We start from the raw sequence: 15,955 nt of genomic DNA, 5'->3' as shown, positions 1-15,955 counted from the left end.
CTGGTGGGATTGTGGTCAGAGCAGACTTGATAGAACATAGAACAGTACAGCACAGAACAGGCCCTTCAGCCCACGATGTTGTGCCGAGCTTTATCTGAAACCAAGATCAAGCTATCCCACTCCCTATCATCCTGGTGTGCTCCATGTGCCTATCCAATAACTGTTTAAATGTTCCTAAAGTGTCTGACTCCACTATCACTGCAGGCAGTCCATTCCACACCCCAACCACTCTCTGCGTAAAGAACCTACCTCGGACATCCTTCCTATATCTCCCACCATGAACCCTATCGTTATGCCCCCTTGTAATAGTTCCATCCACCCGAGGAAATAGTCTTTGAACGTTCACTCTATCTATCCCCTTCATCATTTTATAAACCTCTATTAAGTCTCCCCTCAACCTCCTCCGCTCCAGAGAGAACAACCCTAGATCCCTCAACCTTTCCTCATAAGACCTACCCCCCAAACCAGGCAGCATCCTGGTAAATCTCCTTTGCACTCTTTCCAGCGCTTCCACATCCTTCTTATAGTGAGGTGATCAGAACTGCACACAATATTCCAAATGTGGTCTCACCAAGGTCCTGTACAGTTGCAGCATAACCCCACGGCTCTTAAACTCCAACCCCCTGTTAATAAACGCTAACACACTATAGGCCTTCTTCACAGCTCTATCCACTTGAGTGGCAACCTTCAGAGATCTGTGGATATGGACCCCAAGATCTCTCTGTTCCTCCACAGTCTTCAGAACCCTACCTTTGACCTGATGGGCCAAATGGCCTCCTTCTGCACTGTAGGATTCTACGATTCTAACATGCTGTACACCTCTAGATAATAAGAACATTCGAGGCTGATGAGACGGGTTTTTGATAGGAGAGAGAAACAGGCAGGGAAGTGGAGTTAAGGCCACAATCAAATCAGCCTTGATCTCATTGAATGGTGGAGCATTCCTGTTCCTATTTATTATGTTTAAGTACAACACACTGCGCACGTTTTGATAATTCTAATCCTGACCTGAAACCATAGCCTCGCCAGTGCTTCACCCAGATGTTATATAGGGTGGCACAGTGGTTAGCACTACTGCTTCACAGCGCCAGGGATCCGTGTTTGACTCTCGGCTTGGGTGACTGTGCGGAGTCTGCACATTCTCCCCGTGTCTGTGTGGGTTTCCTCCAGGTGCTCCAGTTTCCTCCGGAAAGATGTGCTGGTTAGGTGCATTGGTCCTCTGGTTCTTGATCCTTCCACCAATGGGAACAGTTTCTCCCTCTTGACTCTGTCCAGATCCCTCGTGATTTTGAACTTTTCCAAGGAAAACAGTTCCAACTTCTCCAATCTATCCACATAACTGAAGTCCCTCATCCCTGGAACCACCTGGACCTTTTCTGAAGCCGTCATATCTTTCCTAAATTGCAATCTCCAGAATTGGACGCAATACTCCAGTTGATGCTGGACCAGTGTTTTGTAAAAATTCATTTTCACTCCCTTGCTGTTGTACTCTGTGCTGTTATTTATAAAGACCAAGATCCCATGTGCCTTTTTATCCACTTTCTCAACTTGTCCTGCCACCTTCAGTGATTTGTGCACATATACACCCAGGTCTCTCTGCTCCAGCACCCACTTTAGAATTGTTTGTTTTATTTTATATTGTGTCCTATGCATTCTTCCTACCAAAATGAATCAGAAAGAGGCTATTCGGCCCATCGAGTCTGCACCGACCACAATCCCACCCAGGCCCTACCCCCACATCCCTACATATTTACCCACTACTCCCTCTAACCTACGCATCTCAGGACACTAAGGGCAATTTTTAGCATGGCCAATCAACCTAACCCGCACATCTTTGGACTATGGGAGGAAACCGGAGCACCCGGAGGAAACCCACGCAGACACGAGGAGAATGTGCAAACTCCACACAGATAGTGACCCAAGCCGGGAATCGAACCCAGGTCCCTGGAGCTGTGAAGCAGCAGTGCTAACCACTGTGCTACCGTGCCGAATCATTTTGCGTTTCTCAGCATTACATTTAATCTGATACTTGTCCATTCCATCAGCCCCGTCTTTGTCCTCTTCAAGTTTAACACTATCTCCCTGACAGTTCACAGTACTTCCAAGTCTTTCTTAATTCAATTTTTGCAAACACATTTCCAGCTTCATGACAGGTGGCACAGTGAAGGTATTCCTCCCATGTGACTCAGCCACAACTTCAGAAAGATCTGAGTCCTTTCTCTCTCCACAGACACTGCCAGACCTGCTGATTTTTTCCAGCATTTTCCATTTTTATTTCAGATTTCCAGCATCCCCAGTTATTTGATTTTATTAGATGAGTAAAACGCTATCATTAAGAAACCCACCAACGCCTCTATTTTCTGAGGAGACTAAGGAAATACAACTGGAAGAATGCTTTCGATGATGCATCTGTAGGTGTTGGTGAGAGTCGTATGTCCGCAGATAGAAAGCATCCTTTCTGGTTGTATCACAGCTTGGTATGGGCTCCTGCTCTGCCCAAAACCGCAAGGAACTACAAAAGGTCGTGAAGGTAGCCCAATCCATCACACAAACCAGCCTCCCATCCATTGACTCTGTCTACACTTCCCGCTGCCTTGGCAAAGCAGCCAGCATAATTAAGGACCCCACGCACCCCGGACATTCTCTCTTCCACCTTCTCCCATCGGGAAAAAGATGCAAAAGTCTGAGATCATAGTACCAACCGACTCAAAAACAGTTTCTTAGGATCATAGAATCCTACAGTGCAGGAGGAGGCCATTTGGCCCATCGAGCCCGCACCGCCAACTATCCCACCCAGGCCCTATCCCCGTAACCCCACATATTTACCCTGCTAATCCCCCTGACACTAAGGGACAATTTAGTATAGCCAATCAACCTAACCCGCACATCATTGGACTGTGGGAGGAAACCCACGCAGACACGGGGAAAATGTGCAGACTCCACACAGACTTTCACCCAAGCCGGGAATTGAACCCGGGTCCCTGGCGCTGTGAGGCAGCAGTGCTAATCACTGTGCCACCGTGCACCCCTGCTACCATCAGACTTTTGAATGGACCTACCTCGCATTAAGTTGATATTTCTCTTCACCCGAGCTCTGACTAACACTACATTCTGCACTCTCTCCTTTCCTTCTCTATGAATGGTATATTTTGTCTATATAGCGTGCAAGAAACTATACTTTTCACTGTATACTAATCCACGTGACAATAAATCAAATCAAACCAGGGTGACACCCTCCCCCCCAACCCCTGCAGTCTTTCCGGGGCCTTCTCTGAGTGATGTCACTGCGGTTCTAGCGGTTAGAAGGTGTTGAGCCACAGCTATCGATTTTTTTTTACAAAAGAGAATGTATTACATCCACTCACAGAAATGCCCAGCTGTTACAAACACCATAAATCCCTCCTAATACAAAGAAGCGTGTAGTGGTTGGAGAATGATCACAACCTGCGATTACTCAGTTTTGTCACCGGCCGCTCTTTTCTATCAGTTAAGGTTGTGACGTGTTGATTTATGTTTCAGAGGACGTTCGATACGCAGGCAGGGACAGCTTAGTCTTCCTCATTGATGCTTCGGAGGCCATGTTTGAAATGAATGGTGAGGCCACTTCAGCATTCGACATGACTATTCAGGTAAGAGGAGACCAGTGACAGTGCTGTAGGTGACAGTCGTTAAGTATGTTCAGGGCTGAGGTAGACAGATTTTTAATCAGTCAGGGAATCGAGGGTCTTGGGGATAAGGCGGGAAAGTGGAGTTGAGGATTATCACATCAGATCAGTCATGATCTCATTGAATGGTGGAACAGACTCGATGGGCTGAATGGCCTCCTTCTGTTCCTATGCCTGATACTCTAATGGTCCTATAAAACCTGTCTCTCCCTCACATCTCTGAGAGACACACACACAGTCCCTCTTCTTGAAAACATTCAAGGCACATTTTTACCTCAAAAAAGGTTTTTGAAATTTGTCCTGATGTTTTTCAAAAATACTGTGAAGAAAATCTACCGTGCAAAAGGGACAGCACGGTGGCACAGTGGTTAGCACTGCTGCTTCACAGTGCCAGGGACCCAGGTTCGATTCCCGGCTTGGGTCACTGTCTGTGTGGAGTTTGCATGTTATCCCTGTGTCTGTGTGTGCGTGTGCTGAGTGTTTTAAGAACATAAGAACAAAAGAAATAGGAGCAGGAGTAGGCCATCTAGCCCCTCAAGCCGGCCCCGCCATTCAGTAAGATCATGGCTGATCTGATAGTGGTTTAGTTCCACTGACCCGCCCACTCCCCATAACCCTTAATTCCCTTATTGATCAGAAATCTATCTACCTGTGACTTAAACATATTTAATGAGGTAGCCTCCACTGCTTCAATGGGCAGAGATTCCCTACCCTCTGAGAGAAGAAGTTCCTCCTCAACTCTGTCCTAAACTGACTCCCCCTTATTTTGAGGCTGTGTCCTCTAGTTCTTGTTTCCTTTCTAAGTGGAAAGAATCTCTCTGCCTCTACCCTCTCTAGCCCCTTCATTATCTTATATGTCTCTATAAGATCTCCCCTCAGCCTTCTAAACTCCCAACGAGTACAGGCCCAATCTACTCAATCTCTCCTCATAAGCTAACCCCCTCATCTCCGGTATCAACCTGGTCAACCTTCTCTGTACTCCCTCCAAGGCCAATACATCCTTCCGCAAAGGTCGGTTGATAGTGCTGCTGACTGATTAGACTCTCTCTACTTGCAGTGTGTCCACAGGGTTTACACCAGTAAGATTATTAGCAGCGACCGTGACCTTCTGGCTGTCGTGTTCTTCGGGACTCAGAAGCACAAGAACTCTGTTGACTTCAAGCATGTTTATGTCCTCCACGACTTGGACACACCAGGCAAGTTTATCCCCCAGATCTGGAGCAAGTCCGTTTAAACTCGGTGTGGGGTATGTCCCTCCCTTGGGACTCTGCTCTGTGCACGTTGTGGTGTAGGTACGCAGCTGGGAGCAGTAAAGTGACAATAACCAGGCAATCTGATTCAGTGATGTTGATTGAGAAGTAACTATTGGCCGGAATACTGGGAATACACTTCAGAAGTATTGACTGTAAAGCGTTTTGGGACATCTGGGATTGGGAAAGGCCCTATATCAATGCAATTGGTGCTTTTTGGTTGCACTTTTCACATTTACCCACCGTCTTCTCATTGGATCACTGATATGAAGAGCAGGCAACAGGCATGATGGACTGAATCCTCATCATAGAATCCTACAGTGCAGAAAGAGGCCATTTGAGCCAGTACTGACAACAATCCCAGGCCCTATCCCCGCAACCCCATGTCTTTACCCTGCTAATCCCCTGACACTAAGGGTTAATTTAGCATGGCCATTCCACCTAACTGTACGTCTTTCAGACTGTGGGAGGAAACCAGAGCACCCAGAAGAAACCCACGGGGAGAATGTGCAGACTCCACGCAGACAATGACCTGAGGCCGGAATTGAACCCGGGCCCCTGGCGCAGTGAGATGGCAGTGCTATCCACTGTGCCACCCGTGGCACCATGTATGTAAAATTCGATATTTCCTTGATCCCATTTCCTTTGTACCTCTGTCCAGTTGGATTAACATCCTTTCTGCCTCAACCACAAAACTTGAAAATAAATTTCACATGTTTACAACTCACAATTCTCCAGGACTTGTCTGAACCACAGGAACGGAATGAACATTCTGCTAATAAGAATAGTCTCTATGAAACTCCAGATTAAATGCCCATTCTTGGACCTAATTGCTAATTACCGCAATCTCAGCCCGTCCAGAGCCGCTAAGCGGACGGCTCAAATCCAGATGAGATTCTGTTTCCATGGAGCAGAACATGTGTCTCCTCGAGCCCACTTCCACTGGAGGTGTGGGGAACTCTGGCTGGCAAGAGGCACCATTTTGCAGGACAGCTCAGACTGAGGTTCAAAACGCACAAGTTCTTGGATGCATTGTTTTGAGGTCCTGGTGGAATAGAAATATTGTGGTTACAAATGCAGGTCAGATGCTGGGAACTCTGCGGGGAGTAACTCACCTTCTGACTCCCCCAATATCTGTCCACCATCTACAGGGCACAAGTCAGGAGTGTAATGGAATACTCCCCACTTGCCCGGATGAGTGCGGCTCCAACAACACGCAAGAAACTCGACACCATCCAGGACAAAGCGGTCCACTTGATTGGCATCACATCTACCACCTTCAACACTCTCACTCTCCTCCACCGAGTGGCAGCCGTGTGTACCATCTGTAAGATGCTCTGCAGCAACTCACCTAAGGCTCCTTCAACAGGATAAAGTAGACGTGGAGCGGATGCTTCTGCCGGTGGGGCATTCTAGGACGAGAGGTCATAGTCTTAGGATAAGGGGCAGCAAATTTAAAACAGAGTTGAGGAGAAACTACTTCTCCCAAAGGCTTGTGAAACTCTGGAATTCGCTGCCCCAAAGTGCGGCAGATGCTGGGACAGTGAGTAAAATTAAGGAGGAGTTAGACAGATTTTTAATTGGGAATGGGTTGAAAGGTTATGGGGAGAAGGCAGGAAAATGGGGATGAGGAGCATATCAGCCATGATTGAATGGCGGAGCAGACCCGATGGGCCAAATGGCCTAATTCTGCTCCTATATCTTATCAACTTATGAACAGCACCTTCCAAACCCATGACTTCTACCATCTAGAAGGAAAAAGGCAGCACATATCTTGGAACTCCGCCACCTGCAAGTTCCCCTTCAAGCCACTCACCATCCTGACTTGGAAATATATCAGCTGTTCCTTCACTGTCACTGGGTCAAAATCCTGGAAGTCCCTCCCTAACAGCACTGTGGGTGTGCCTACACAACAGGGACTGCAGCGGTTCAAGATGGCGGCTCACCACCTACTTTCTCGAGGGCAATAAGAGATGGTCTAGCCAGCAACGCCCACATCCTATAAAAGAAAAATTAAAAAGCCAAGAGGAGGAGGAGAGTTCTAGCCCCAGGATCCTTAAGTTTGAAAGTGTAAGAGCAGGTTTCTGAGGCCTCTGTCCCTAATAGGTCATCATCCTGTATCTATGTAAAAAGAACATGGGCCATTTCCTGTTTTTTATTCATTTGTGGGACACGGGCGTCGCTGGCTGGCCAGCATTTATTGCCCATCCCTAGTTGCCCTTGGAGGGCAGTTGAGAGTCAACCACATTGCTGTGGATCTGGAGTCACATGTAGGCCAGACCAGGTAAGGACGGCAGATTTCCTTCCCTAAAGGACATTAGTGAACCAGATAGGTTTTTCTGACAATCGACCATGGTTCATGGTCATCAGTGGATTCTTAATTCCAGATTTTAAAAAAATTGAATTCAAATTCCACCGTCTGCCGTGGCGCCATTCGAACCCGGGTCCCCGGAACATTAGCTGAGTTTCTGGGTTAAGAGTCTAGCGATAATACCACTGGACCATCGCCTCCCCTGGTGTGTTTAATAGATTGATGTTCTAATCTGACTCTCTCTGTCTGGGCTCAGGTGCTAAGCGAGTACTGGAGTTGGACCAGTATGAGGGGGAGAAGGGGAACAAGTCCTTCAAGAAGAACATAGGCCACAGTGCCGATGACTCGTTGAGTGATGCTCTCTGGGTCTGCTCCAATCTCTTCAGTGACGTCACGCTGAAACTGAGCCACAAGCGCATCATGCTGTTCACCAACAATGACAACCCACATGCTAAAGACAGCTCCAAAGCACGACTGACCAGAACAAAGGCCAATGACCTGCGAGAGACAGGTAGGCAAACCACTGTTACCATCAAGCATTTGTCAGCGACTGGTTCAAAGATGTTGAATCACAAAGTCCTCACTTAAGATTGCAGTTGCATTGCCGTGAAGTGCAACTTTATGTGAAACAACTTTAAACAAATCAGGTTTTCCCATTAAAACCAATGTAAAAGCTGTCTTTAGAGTCTAGGACATTTCTCAATATGATAACCTGTGAGTGAAAATATTTAACGTTGCTGAATTACTATAGCGGTCGATGAAATAACTTTTGAAATGAAATCAATTTAAAGATATAAATATACTTCGCTCCGGTTTTCTGCCCATCATGCTTGCCGAATCTCCCACGTGCCAGACATTTCACTCGCTGACCCTCCCTGTCGTTGCCCCTCCAGCTCCCCGCCTCTTCCACTCCCTCACCTTTCCTCTTGCTACCAGCCCTCTGGCTTATGGCCGCCGCCCCCCCCTCCGATCCTTGACCCTCTGGGTCACTGCAGACCCTCTTCCTCAGCTTGTCACCTGAGAGCAGAGATTTCAGAGGGTTATCGGACTGGGGTGCAGGTCGCAGAGACGGGGAGGGCTGAGGCAATGGATGGATTTGACAAGATTGAAAATAGTGCTTCGCACAAAATTGGAGCGTAAGTAGGCCATTTGGCCCCTCCCGCCTGCTGTGCCGTTCAATGAGATCATGCCTTCATAGAAATCATAGAAACCCTACAGTGCAGAAGGAGGCCATTTGGCCCATCGAGTCTGCACCGACCACAATCCCACCCAGGTCCTACCCCCACATATTTACCCGCAAATCCCTCTAACCTACGCATCTTAGGACTCTAAGGGGCAATTTTAGCATGGCCAATCAACCTAACCCGCACATCTTTGGACTGTGGGAGGAAACCGGAGCACCCGGAGGAAACCCACGCAGACACGAGGAGAATGTGCAAACTCCACGCAGACAGTGACCCGAGCCGGGAATCGAACCCGGGACCCTGGATCTGTGAAGCTGCAGTGCTGACCACTGCGCTACCGTGCCGCCCTTGTACGTTTGTATTTCAAATTCCACATTCCTATCTACCCACAATAATCTTTGATTCCCTCGCCTAACAAGAATCTCTCTACCTCTGCCTTAAAGATTTTCAGTGACCCCCCATTGTCTTCTGAGACAGAGGCCGGAATTTTACCGGCACGCCTGCCCTGATTCCAGGGGTGGGTGAGGCTCGGAGAACGGCATACTCCGTTAGCCTCGGGCGGGATCGTGCGAACCTCGAGCGGACGTGCCAGTAAATTCCGGCCAGAGAGTTCCAAAGTCATGCAACCCTCTGAAAGAAAACAATTCTCTCCATCTCTGTCCTAAAAGGGCATCCACTAATTTCAAAACAGAGCCCACTCGTTCTGGACTCTCCCACAAGAAGAAACATCCTTTCCATGCCCACCTTGTCCAGACCATTCAGGATCTCAGTTACTTCAATCAAGTCACCCCTCACCCTTCTAAACTCCAGTGGAAACAAGCCCAGTCTGCCCAACCTTTTCCCATAAGATAAACCGCTCGTTCCAGCTACCGATCCAGCAAACCCCCTCTGAAACGTCTCCAACTCATTTACACACTTCCTTAGAATCCCATGGAATCCCTACAGTGCAGAAGGAGGCCATTTGGTCCATCAAGCCTGCACCAACCACAATTGCACACGGGCCCTATTCCTGTAACCCCACATATTTACCCTGCTAATGCGCCTGACATTAGGGACAATTTAGCATAGCCAATCAACCTAACCTGCACGTCTTTGGAGTGTGGGAGGAAACCGGAGCACCCGGAGGAAACCCACGCAGACACGGGGAGAAAGTGCAAACTCCACAGACAGTGACCCAAAGCTGGAATTGAACCCGGGGGTTCGTGGCGCTGTGAGGTAGCAGTGCTAACCGCTGTGCCACCATACCTTCAATAAGACAAAAACTGCACACAGTATTTGAGATGCGGTCTCACCAATGCCCTGTGTAACTGAAGCATACCATCCTTACTTTTGTGTTCAATTCCTTTTGTAATAAGGAATAACATTCTATTAGCCTTCTCATTTACATGCTGTACCTGCATACTAACTTTTCGTGATTCAAGCACAGGAACACCTAGATCCCTCTGCACCTCGGCATTCTGCAATTATTCTCCATTTAAGTAATGCTGATTTTTTTATTCTTCCTGCTAAAGTGAACAACTTCACATTTTCCCACATTATACTCCATCTGCCAGATTTTTGCCCACTCAACCTATCTGTATTCATCTGCAAACTCACGTCCCCTTCACAACATACTTTCCTATCTATCATTGTACTGTCTGCAAATGTATCTCCCATGTCTTTGCTTCCCTCATCTAAGCCATTGATGTAAAAGGTTGAGGCCCCAGCACAGACCTCTACAAGACTCTGCTCATGACCTCCTGCCCTGCCAATCAGACAAAGACCCATTTATACATACTCTCTGTTTTCTGCCAGCCAGCCAGTCTTCTATCTAGGCTCAAATGTTACCCCCTACATCGTGAGCTTTTATTTTTCACAATAATCTTTGATGCTTATCAAATGCTTATGAGAGGCATGGACGGTGTGGATAGTCAGATGCTCTTTTCTAGGGTAGGAAAGTCAGGTACTAGGAGACATAGGTTTAAAGTGCATGGGGGAAAAGTTTAGAGGAGATGTGCCGAGGCAATTTTTTTTACACAGAAGGTGATGAATGTCTGGAACGCGCTGCCCGGGGAGGTGGTGGGAGCGGGTACGATTGCGGCATTTACGGGGCAACTAGACGAATACATGAATAGGATGGGAATGGAAGGATACGGGCTCCGTAAGTGCATACGGTTTTAGTTTAGACAGGCATCATGATCGGCGCAAGCTTGGAGGGCCGAAGAGCCTGTTCCTGTGCTGTACTTTTCTTTGTTCTTCTTGCTTTGCTTTCTGGAAATTGAAGTACAGCACATCTACAGGTTCCCCTTTATCCACAGTATATGGTACTCCTTCAAAGAATGCCATTAAGTTGGCTAAACATAATTTCCCTTTCACAAAATCATGCTGACTTTTCCCAATTACCTTGGGATTTTATAAGTGTCCAGCTATAGCCTCCTTCATAGAATCATAGAAACCCTACAACACAAAAAGAAGCCATTCGGCCCATCGAGTCTGCACCGACCACAATCCCACCCAGGCCCTACCCCCACATCCCTACATATTTACCCACTAATCCCTCTAACCTACGCATCTCAGGACACTAAGGGCAATTTTAGCATGGCCAATCAACCTAACCCGCGCATCTTTGGACTTAACAATCAATTCTAACAATTTTCCCACGGCAGATGTCAAGCTAACTGGCCTATAATTTCCTGTTTTTGGCCTCCCTCCCTTCTTGAATAGAGGGGTTATATTTGCCACTTTCCAATTTGATGGAAACTTTCCAGAATCTAGAGAATTTTGCAAAATTAACACCAATGTATCTACCACCTCATTTGTTCAAGACCCTAGGATGAAGTCTATCAGGACCCGGAGACTTGCCAGCCTTAGCTCCATCAGTTTGCTCAAACCACTTCTCTAATGATTGTAATTTCACCAAGTTCCTCTCCCCTTTCCACCTCCAGATTTACAGATATTTCTGGAATGTTTATGTATCCTCTCCAGTGAAGACAAAATCCAAATATGTGTTCATTTTGTTGGCCATCTTCATATTATCTACGATTGTCTACCCATTGGGGGACGTGGTGGCACAGTGGTTAGCACTGCTGCCTCACAGCACCAGAGACCCGGTTTGATTCCCGGCTTGGGTGACAGCCTGTGTGGAGTCTGCATGTTCTCCTCATGTCTGCGTGGGTTTCCTCCGGGTGCTCCGGTTTCCTCCCACAGTCCAAAGATGTGCAGGTTAGATGGATTGGCCATGCTAAATTGCCCCTTAGTGTCCAAAAATGTGTAGAATCATAGAATCCCTATAGTGCAGGAGGAGACCATTCGGCCCATTGAGTCTTCACTGACAATCCCACCCAGGCCCTATCCCCATAACCTTATGTATTTACCCAGCTAATTCCCCTGATACTGTAGGTTAGGTGGATTAGCCATGGTCAATGCATGGGGTTACAGGGATAAATCGATTGGGTGGACCTGAGTAAGATGTTTTTTCGGAGAGTCGGTGCAGACTCAATGGGCTGAATGGTCTCCTCCTGCACTGTAGGGATTCTATGGTTCATTCTCACTCTCTAGAGGACTCACTTAACTTGCTAATTTCCTGTTTAAACACCTGTAGAAACACATGCTATAAGTTTTCACATTTCTAGCCATCTTCCTCTCATAGTCTAATTTCTTTCTCCTGATTAACCTTTGGTCATTCTCTGCTGTTCTTCACATTCTAACCAATCCTCTGGCCTGCAGTTATATGCTTAAGTTTGACAGTTTCCTTAACTTCTTTAGTTAACCACAGAAGTGGGTCCTCCCCCTCCAAATCTTTTTAATAGTAGAAATTTGCTTATTCAGAATATTCTGAAATAGCCCCTTAAATGTCTGCCACTGCTTGTCTATTGATCTGTCCCCTAGCCTAATCTCCCAGTTCACTTAGCTAGCACAACTTTCATGCCCACATAGTTGCCTTTATTTAAGTTTAAAATACTAGCCTTAGGCCCACTCTTCTCCCTTTCAAACTATTCAGTCGTGTTGAAGCAGGGTTAGACAGTGTAGTGGCCAGACCAGTGTTGTACTGTGCATTGGAGCTTCATCGAACAACCCCTTCACTGCTTCCACTGTCCTGATTGTCACCTGAAGCGTGGTTCTGTAGGGATGGCCAGAAGGCTGTTTCCAACATGGGTTGGTGTCCTGCCAGCCAGCATCTAAAGGGAAAGGGTAACTAAAGGGAAGGGTAAGACCTGCAGTCCACGCCAGCTTGCCCTGTGACGTGATGGTACGAAGACCGGAACTAAACACTTCTTCCTCTCTTTCCTCATTCTATCCCTCCACCCCCCCCGCCCCCCACCCCCCTCCCCCTCCCCCCCGCCCCTTCCCCCACAGTCACCGACATAGTCTGCTAATCAAGGCAAATAAACAGGCCCAAAGTCAAACCCGTCAGGCAACCAAAACCAGTCTAGGAGATCACAGATCAAATCTGATTTTTTGTACTTCACAATCTTTACCCTCGTCAAGAACTGGGTCTAGCTCCAACTTAAAGAATCTGAGAAACGTTGCAGGGAAAATTGCTGATCATTTTTGTCAAAAGACTGGGCGGAATTTTCCCGTCCCGCCCACCACGGGAATCGTAGCGAGCGGGACATGGACCCTGGGGGGTGAGCGTGGCTTTAAAATCCCGCCCATTATCTCGCGAGCAATAATAACAGAAGCTTTGCCTATTGCTGCTATGCTGTGAATGGCGTGTCTTTGTCTCTGCCCTTGTCTGTGTACAGGTATCATCCTTGACCTGATGCATCTGAAGAAGCCTGGTGGGTTTGACATGTCTCTCTTTTACTGCGACATTGTCAGTGTATCAGAGGATGGGGATGCAGCTGTGCAAGGCGAGGGGTCAGCCAGGTTGGACGATCTGCTTCGGAAAGTGTGGGCCAAGGACTACAAGAAGAGGACCGTCACCAGGTCAGCAGTCACTCAGAGTAGCACCGCGTCTCCTGGGTCCTCGGAGAGTTACTAATGTACTCCCTGCGGACCTTGGCAGACAGAACGTCCGTGTTCATGCACACAATCTGCTCAAATGTACGGACGATCTTCATTGATTAGGCACTCAGGGCATGTTTCCACTCGCAGGGAAGAGCGAAACCAGAAGCCGTCAACACCAGGTAGTGACCAGGCCAGGAATGCAGGAGAAATTTCTTTACCCAGAGAATGATGGGAATGTGGAACTTGGCTACCACAGGGTTGTAATGAATGGTGTAGCTGCGTTTACGGAGAAGCTGGATGAGCATGAGAGAGAAAATCATTGGCCGGTTACGCTGATAACGCGAAAGGGAGAGGGGAGGGAGAAAGTTCATAGGAAGCGGAAATACTGGCATGCAGCTGTTGGGCTGAATGGCCTGTTTCTCTGCTGCATCTCTTATGTTGAAACATCATAAAGTGCATCATGTTACTTTGACAGGAATCGGCCATACAAAGAATTGAGTACAGCACAGGAACAGGCCCTTCAGCCCTCCAAGTCTGCGTCTGGACACAGGATGCCTTTCTAAACTAAAGACCTTTTGTCTCTACGCGGTCCGTATCCCTCCATTCCTGGCCTATTCATGTATCTGTTAAACGTTGCTATTGTATCTGCTTCTACCACCTCCTCTGGCAGTGAGTTCCAGGCACTTACCACCCTCTGTGTAAAAAAACTTGCCTCTCACATCTCCTTTAAACTTTCCCCCTTTTGCCTTAAACCTCTGTCCCCTAGTAATTGGCATTTCTACCCTGGGAAAAAGACTCTGACTATCCATTCTATCCACGCCTCTCATAATCTTGTAGACTTCTATCAGGTCGCCCCTCAGCCTCTGACGTTCAAATGAAAACAAATCAAGTTTGTCCAATCTCTCCTCATAGCTGATACCCTCCAAACCAGGTAACATCCTGGTAAACTTTTAATGTGGCGATCAGAACTGTATGCAATATTCCAAACATGCCCTAACTAAAGCTCTGTACAGCTGCAACTTGACCTGCCAATTTTTGCACCCTATGGCCCAACCGATGAAGGCAAGCATGCCATACGCCATCTTGACCACCTTATCCACTTGTGTTGCCACTTTCAGGGAACTGTGGACCTGTACGCCCAGATCCCTCTGCATGTTAATGCTTCTAAGGGTCCTGCCATTTACTGTGTATTTCCCTACTGCATTGGACCTTTCAAAATGCATCATCTTTGATTTGATTTGATTTATTATTGTCACATGTATTGGTATACAGTGAAAAGTATTGTTTCTTGCGCACTATACCGACAACGCATACCATTCATAGAGAAGGAAAGGAGAGAGTGAAAAATGTTTCAGCCATAGCTAGGATGTAGAGAAATATCAACTTAATGCAAGGTAGGTCCATTCAAAAGTCTGATGGCAGCAGGGAAGAAGCTGTTCTCGAGTCAGTTGGTACGTGACCGTATCTTTTGGTGGAAGAGAGAATGTCCGGGGTGTGTGGGGTCCTTGATTATGCTGACTGCTTTGCTGAGGCAGCGGGAAGTATAGACAGAGTCAATGGATGGGAGGCTGGTTTGCGTGATGGATTGGGCTACATTCACAACCTTTTGTAGTTTCTTGTGGTCTTGGGCAGAGCAGGATCCATACCAAGCTGTGATACAACCAGAAAGAATGCTTTCTATGGTGTATCTGTAAAAGTTGGTGAGAGTCGTAGTGGACATAGCAAATTTCCTTTGTCTTCTGAGAAAACAGAGGCGCATTCGTCTGGATTAAATTCCATCTTAGTCATGATGTGGAGATGCCGGTGTTGGACTGGGGTGAACACAGTAAGAGTTTTAACAACACCAGGTTAAAGTCCAACAGGTTTATTTGGTAGCAAACACCATTAGCTTTCGGAGCGCTGCTCCTTCGTCAGATGGAGTGGAAATGTGCTCTCAACCAGGGCACAGAGACACAAAATCAAGTTACAGAATACTGATTAGAATGCGATTCCCTACAACCAACCAGATCTTAAAGATACCGACAATGTGAGTGGAGGGAGCATTAAGCACAGGTTAAAGAGATGTGTATTGTCTCCAGACAGGACAGCCAGTGAGATTCTGCAAGTCCAGGAGGCAAACTGTGGGGGTTACTGATAATGTGACATAAATCCAACATCCCGGTTTAGGCCGTCCTCATGTGTGCGGAACTTGGCTATCAGTTTCTGCTCAGCGACTCTGCGCTGTCGTGTGTCATGAAGGCCGCCTTGGGGAACGCTTACCTGAAGATCAGAGGCTGAATGCCCCTGACTGCTGAAGTGCTCCCCCACAGGAAGAGAACAGTCTTGCCTGGTGATTGTCGAGCGGTGTTCATTCATCCGTTGTCGTAGCGTCTGCTAAGGCTTTCCCAATGTACCATGCCTCGGGACATCCTTTCCTGCAGCGTATCAGGGAGACAACGTTGGCCGAGTTGCAAGAGTAGGTACCGTGTACCTGGAGACTGTCTGTATACAATACACATCTCTTTAACCTGTGCTTAATGCTCCCTCCACCCACATTGTCTGTATCTTTAAGATCTGGTTGGTTGTAGGGATTCGCATTCTAATCAGTATTCTGTAACTTGATCTTTGTGTCTCTGT

The 15,955-nt window shown here is 47.3% G+C and overlaps 1 protein-coding gene across 3 annotated transcripts in view; it reads left to right on the top strand.

Annotated features, from left to right (window-relative positions):
- Positions 1–15,955, top strand: part of LOC144486467 (X-ray repair cross-complementing protein 6-like) — a 70,358-nt gene that overhangs the window by 30,733 nt on the left and 23,670 nt on the right. For all 3 annotated transcript variants that reach the window (XM_078204505.1, XM_078204504.1, XM_078204506.1), the window contains exons 4-7: positions 3,520–3,629; positions 4,723–4,861; positions 7,483–7,737; positions 13,135–13,318. In XM_078204505.1, coding sequence (XP_078060631.1) covers positions 3,520–3,629; positions 4,723–4,861; positions 7,483–7,737; positions 13,135–13,318 — 688 coding nt within the window. The remainder of the gene's footprint in view (positions 1–3,519; positions 3,630–4,722; positions 4,862–7,482; positions 7,738–13,134; positions 13,319–15,955) is intronic.

This window comes from Mustelus asterias, unplaced genomic scaffold (genome assembly GCF_964213995.1).
Source record: "Mustelus asterias unplaced genomic scaffold, sMusAst1.hap1.1 HAP1_SCAFFOLD_350, whole genome shotgun sequence".
Taxonomy (NCBI): domain Eukaryota; kingdom Metazoa; phylum Chordata; class Chondrichthyes; order Carcharhiniformes; family Triakidae; genus Mustelus; species Mustelus asterias.
This window is presented reverse-complemented; position numbering and strand designations above follow the sequence as displayed.